Source organism: Manis javanica, chromosome 8 (assembly GCF_040802235.1).
Source record: "Manis javanica isolate MJ-LG chromosome 8, MJ_LKY, whole genome shotgun sequence".
Classification (NCBI taxonomy): domain Eukaryota; kingdom Metazoa; phylum Chordata; class Mammalia; order Pholidota; family Manidae; genus Manis; species Manis javanica.
The window spans coordinates 81,116,593-81,123,436 of record NC_133163.1 but is presented as its reverse complement, the minus strand read 5'-3'; the positions used below and the strand labels follow the sequence as shown (position 1 = coordinate 81,123,436).

The 6,844-nt window shown below is 40.4% G+C and overlaps 1 protein-coding gene across 1 annotated transcript; it reads right to left on the bottom strand.

Annotated features, from left to right (window-relative positions):
• Window positions 1-1,168: 1,168 nt before the first annotated feature.
• Window positions 1,169-2,152, bottom strand: LOC108398885 (olfactory receptor 11G2-like). Its single transcript, XM_036993992.2, is given in 1 exon segment — window positions 1,169-2,152. A coding segment is annotated over 1 exon segment (936 nt). The 5' UTR covers window positions 2,105-2,152.
• Between the last annotated feature and the right edge of the window lie 4,692 nt (window positions 2,153-6,844).

Genomic DNA, 6,844 nt, shown 5'->3' with positions numbered 1-6,844 from the left:
TTAATATTGTTTCATTACTGAAGATCCTTTTATCTCTCTCTGCATCAGCTTCTATGCGTTCCTGTTCTCTGGGTTCTGTTCCATCAATGGCCTCTTGCATCTTATCCATTCTGCTTATAAATCCTTCCAGAGATTGTTACATTTCTGTGATCTCCTTGTGGACATCATCCCTTAGCTCTTGCATATTTCTCTGCAGCTCCATCAACATGGTTATGAGCTTTATTTTTAATTCTTTTTCAGGGAGATTGGTTAGGTCTATTTCCTTCTCAGGGTTTGCCTCTCTGATCTTGGTCTGTATCAAATTCTTCTGCCTTATCATGGCGATAGAGGTATTTGTGGGGAGCTGGCACATGCGTTGGGTAAGAGAAAGTCCCGTCTTGCTGTTTTGTGGCCTTCCTCTCCTGGGAGAAGAGCGACCCCTAGCAGCTTGTGCTGGGTAGCTGCATGCAGGTGGGTTTTCTAATTCTTGCCCGGCTGCTGTGGAGCTCCATGGTTGCTGTGGACGTGGCCAGCCTCAGGCTGCTTCTCCAATATGGTGGAGCCGTGTCAGAGGTGGAATGGGCGGGAGGCTGTTTATCGCTGTGAGGGGCCTCTGAGCTGTGCTGCCACCCAGGGGGTTAGAGTGCCCGGAGTTCCCTGGGATTCCCAGGTGCTAGGCTAAGTGTCTCAGGATGCTTGCATCCAGCTGTGGGGTTCCTGTCCCTTTAAGACTTTCAAAAAGCACTCGCTTTTCTTTGTCCTGGGTGCGCCGGCTGCGGGGACCTGCTCACAGGTCTTACTGTCTTGTTTCCCTAGTTTCCAGCACCCCACGCACGCACTGTGTGTCTGTGCTCTGGTGCGGATGGCTAGGGCTGGGTGTTTAGCAGTCCTGGGCTCCCTCTCCCTCCCCACTCTGACTCCTCTCCTTCTGCTGGGAGCTGGGGTGAGGGGTGCTCGGGTCCCACTGGGCCGTGGCTTGTATCTTACCCCCTTTGTGAGGTGCTGGGCTCTCACAGGTGTGGATACAGTCTGGCTGTTGTCCTGTGTCTTCTGGTCTCTCTTTTAGGATTAGTTGTATTTATCGTATTTTCAAAAATATATATGGTTTTGGGAGGAGATTTCCACTGCTCTACTCATGCCGTCATCTTGGTTCTTCTCCCCAAAATCTTTTAAAACAAGATTCTTACTTTTATGTTCTTAATAATTTCTTCATAGCATGTTTCATATCTTTGTTCCTCAGACTGTATATTACAGGGTTAATGAATGGAGTAACTAAAGAATAAAACAAAGTCACTATCTTCTGCATTCCAGCTTCATGCTAGGTTTTTGGGCTCACATACATGACCATCACTGAGCCATAGAAAAGAGAAACCACAGCGAGATGGGACCCACAAGTGGAGAAAGCCTTTCTTCGTCCAGAAGCTGAAGGGACCCTCAATACAGCACATAGGACCAGAGCATGGGAACCCACGATAAAGAGAAAGGGAACAAATAAGAGCAGAGAGCTTAAGGTAGAGCTAGTTAACTCTATTACAGGGGCTCTGGTACAGGTGAGGGCCAACAGAGGACCCAGATCACACAGGAAGTGGTTGATGATCCTGGATCCACAAAAGGACATTTGGGAAATAACAATGATAGGAACCAGGAACCAGAGAAAACCAAGTACCCAGCAGCTGACCACAAGTTTGGTGCAGAGATGTCCAGTCACAAGAGCAGGGTAATGCAGAGGCCCGCAGATGGCAAGGTATCGATCAAATGCCATAACAGCCAGGAAAAAGCATTCTGTAGAACCCAAGGAGAAGAAAAAGTAGAACTGGAGAAAGCAGCCAGAGAAGGAGATGATCTTGGTGTCAGAGAGGAAGTTGGCCAGCATGTTGGGGACAGTGGAGGTGACATACCAGATTTCCAGGAAGGAGAAGTTGGCAAGCAGGATGTACATGGGGGTGTGGAGTCTCTGATCCCAGCTCACAGCACAGATGATGGAACCATTGCCCATGAGGGTGAGGAGGTAGACCACAGAGAAGAGCACAAAGAGGAGGATCTGCCCCTCCTTGGGGCAAGGGAAGCCCAGGAGGATGAAGCCAGAAATGGTGCTGAAGTTGTTGGGGGTGCTGGAGATTTTCATGGGTCTATGAGCTGAAAAGCAACAAATTATTGAATGAGTATGTAAAGACAGATGGAGACCCAGATATGTAATAAAGTGACTTTGAGGAATAGTTATTATTTAATCCCAAAATACTGTTCTGGCTTAGTTGTTGGATTATAAAAAACACTAGAAGTCAGTGAGTATCAGTGGATAGACAGAAATGTTTTCTTATTGTGAAATGTATGGAAACATGCTTAACGTGTAACTATACAGCTTAAATCATTATGCATAAAACTGCAAATAACTACCACTGAAGTCAAGAAATAAAGTATCACTTGTTCCCTAGAACTGCCCTCATGCTCCACCCAATCACTACCCTCTGTCTTTCTGCTCCCCCAATGGTAACATTCTCTTTTTCTTATGGTAATCATTTCCTTGTTTTTCCTTATTTTAATAACTATGTATGCATTCCTAAATGAAAATATTCAGTTTGCTTGTTTTTGTACTTCACATAAATGAAATCATGTTATATGTAGTACTTTTTGATGGCCTCTTTTGTTTAACAGTAAGTTTGTGAACTTCATGTTGTTGCATGTATCTATAGTTTCTCTATTTTTACTTTTCTAAACTATTACATTCTGTGAATAAACCATCACTTATTTAGCCATTCTACTATAGAGGTATAGTTTCATTATTTTCAGTTTGGAAATATCAGGAGTACTGCTACTATGAACATGTAGTTAATTTTTCCTGGTTTATACATGCAGGCATTCCTATAGGCTGGATCATAGGATGTGTGTATCTTCAACGGTAGGTCATATAAGTACTGTTCCATCCTTAATGCATTGTTTTTCAGTCCTACTGATAATATATGAGAGGTCTGATTGTCAAACATTCTTTTCTAATGTTAAGATCTGTATTTACTAGAGCCTGGGAAATGACCTATAGACTGCATTTTAATAGCTTCTCTCTTTTTCTTTTTCTTTTTCTTCTGGTAATATCAGACTGGATTGTTTTCTTCTTGGCAGTACTTTTTTTCAGAGTAGGTGGTTATATCAGACCTGTGCTGCTTTCAAGAGAGTATTCTGGAAGTGATAAGGAAAATTATCTCAAAACTTGGTTTAGGAGAACATTTTAATACATGGTATAATTTACAGCCACTTCTGGAAGGTCCATTATCCATGTATATGTGCTTTGGGTCTTGTGATCATCTTCATGACTAAACAAGACATATATTTGTCTCACCTCCTACTTTTTGTATATGCCTCTCCCAAGAGAGAATTCTTTGAAAGAATAAGAGAATCTTTCTAAACAATAATTTTCAAATAGAGCTCTGTCACAGGCTTAAAATCAGTTTGTTTGAGAAGTTATTTTGCTAGAAATAATTGGAATTAGCATGATGCTTTGTACTTACACTGCTTTTAATAAATATTCATAAAATGAATGAATAAAAAGACTTTTTCAGTTCCCCAAAAGAGATCACACCAACATAGCTATTTGTGAGCAAAGCTGACTTCTCATGTGGCCATGGAACAGAGGATCCTTGGGACTACTGGAATCACTTTTCTTTTGAGGTAGTTAACTAACTCATTGATTCTCTTTGGTAATGCAGTCTACCAGTCTAGTACTGCAGTAGTAAAACATGCAAACTAATTGTAAGAAATAGGTGCAGCTTGCTTCTGTTAATATAGTTCCCCAGCCCTCCAAGGTAGATACAGTTGAGGGATAGGATCACTATTAATTTGGTCTTGTTGAAACAGGTTTTTGATTGTCTGGATTGGGAATATGACTCTTCAAAATCCATTGGTTCCTATTCCAGTTATGTAAACTGTGGCACCTGATGTTACTGATCTAATATTAAGGTACAGGGAGGAGGAAACTTGAAAAGAAGAGAAAACTTAAAATTTTTTGTTCCCTTTCCCAGTTACTGCTTGGGAGCACCTCAAGGCAGAATGACTTTGATGGTTACACATTTGCAAAATGATGTAATGTTTTTCTGAGTTAAAAAATAACGACCTTTATTAAATAATCCTGCACTCAGACCTTGGTTTTAGTTATTACAGCCTCTGTAAATATGGTATGACCTCCCTGGATAAATGGCAGAAAGTGTCAGGGGAGAGGTGGTTGATTAGAATGTATTTTTGTTTTATTTTTGGAGAGGAAGAAAATTTGTGACAGGGTACTCAAAAACTGATTAATATTTTGGAACTTACATAAAATGTTGCGAAATCTTTCCTCTCTGAGCCCTGTCTAGTTCTGGCTTTTTTATATGATTCCCCCTGCATGGACTCTAGAGGGTACTGTGAATATTGGTACAATGATGTCTGTGTTTATGTCCCAAGGCCAAGGTAATGGACTGAGTTAATTATTAGCAATCACTTTTTAAAAAAATTTACTTGTTGAATTAGTCACCCCTGGAATGGTAGACTATGTCTGAGTGAGCACTGCCATGTCAAACACACTGTGAGAAAGATATTTCCTAATATTTAAATTTTTCCTCAAAGCTCAGGGCAGTAGAAATCTTGGTACATCCATGTGTTGGCCATCTTTCTACAACCAGGCCATAGATGTCTCATAACAACTCATTTCTCTCCCTTAGCTAGTTTGCATGGTTTTAGTTGGGGTCTGCCACATCTGTAATATTGAGTAATCTCTTCCTGGAAAACACAAAATTAAGGATAATTTTCCAGGTTAGGCAGCTGTCTATAACAGAAAAAATACTGAATTTAGAGTCAAGAATTTTTTTTACTAGTCAGAGGAAATTAATGCTCAGTTTTTTATAGCTATAAAATATAGGCATAATTATCCCTTCTCTGTGGGCTATTAAAAGGATTATGGAATGAGATAAATGTCTGTGGCAGTACCTTTTACCAATGCTGACCAATAAGAGCTTAAATATTGGTTGTTTGTATATGGCCATAGAAAATTCAAAGAGAACTGTGGGTAACAGCTACTAATTATGATTGTGTTTTACTCTTCTAAACACTACATAACCTTATTACCTGCATCAGTAAAGGGAATTCCAAACTGAAGCTTCCCAAAGGTTTCTTTTTTATTTTCTTCATTAGAAGAGCTAATCTTCTTGGCAATAACCAGAATGGAGAAGAGAGGTAGAAATGGTTGTGATAAGGATCCTTGATTGTGCTGCTGAAGAATGGAGGGATTATAAGGAGAGCCTTCCAGGAAGTAAGCCCTTTTTTAAACTTGATCCTTGAGGAGCCATTTTCTGCTTCTAAAGGGAAAACTGTGTCAAGAGACATCTCTATGCTTGTTATTCACTTCCCTTGGGCTCTGCCTTAATTTCTGTTTTTTTTCTATGCAAGTTGAAATAATATATTTTCTTTGCTTTAAACCTCTCTAGGCAGAATGAAATTTAACAAATTAATTGGTTGTTTGATTCATTAAGCAACAAATAAATCCATCTTTAATTTCCCTTAGTGTGACTACCATTTGGCTAATGATGAATCTTACAAACCTGAAGAGGATAGAAGCAGTCTCAGATGTCCGTATCTGATCCGACATTCCCAACTAGGTCATGCTGTTCTCTTATTGGACATAAACAATATTATAAAATACAACCCCAGTTGAAGTTATTCTGATACCATGATAAAATGAGACAAAACAGGGGTACTTCTTAATTTTGTCTCTGCACAGAAAAAACAAGTTAACTGTGCTACCCATAAAATACCAAATATCCTCTCTTGGCTAAAATGAGTGGCTGCTACTTTTTTTTTTAGAGCCAGTTACATCTTTATTCTCCTTTTTGTCTTGAGACACAGACCCATAAAATTGCCCTTGCCTTGACACCATCCTGTCTGGTGCAAACCACCACTTCCTTAGACCCTCCTCCAGATCACTCAGCCAATGCAGCAATTCTGTCCTAGGCTCTTTCTAAGACCGTTTTAGTGGGACAGCCCATGGTTCTCTCATGATATATGCTATCCCTTGCTATGATGAGTAATAAACCCAACTCACTCATCTTCAGGTATTCCTGTGGTCTTTGGCCAAAGGGCATTGACAAACCTAATGCACAGTAAGTTGTCTGAGAAGCAGGAAGTTTTTTTGTGAGACCTCATGTAGACATCTCCAAGAAGGCAGCTGCATCTAGGGACACTTCCCAGGCCCAAGGATGTTCTGGGTTAGGGTCAGTCAATACAGGGTCATTCTGCAGTGGCTGTCTGAGTAACTGCCACTGGGAGGTGGCTTCACTGTTTGCTTATCCTCAACAGAATGGCAGATCCTTTAACACAACTGATCTCCAGAGTCTCCATCCACCCTATTGTGGCAGAAATTCCTGTTTAAAATACTGTTGAGTTCAGTTAACTTCCCTGTTTGGCCACCGTTTATATTTTAAAATATTTCAAAGTCCTCATCTGGCAGACATGGCATCCTGTAGCACAGCCTCATTCATTTTTCTTCCTACTTCCCAGAGTTTCTTGCAGATGTTGCTATGTCTTGGTAAAACCAAACTACTCAGGTGCACAGTGGGAGCTCAAAAAATGTGTCTAGCAAATGTAAAAGAGCACCCAGTGTGAATGATTTGCAGTGGGCGAGGCAAGCCCTGTGGAGAAAGTGACCTAGAAAACCAGGTGTGGAGGGTTGATCAGTTAATTGTGTTAGGAGTGTCTGTACTGCTCTTTGCCTCTTTTCTGTCCTTTTTTATATTTCTTCCCCAACTCTGGGATTGATTGGAGAATACTTCTACATTTTATTTTTAAAATAGTTTTATGGTATAACTGGCATACTGTAAACTGTATACAGTCAAAACATGTAATTTGA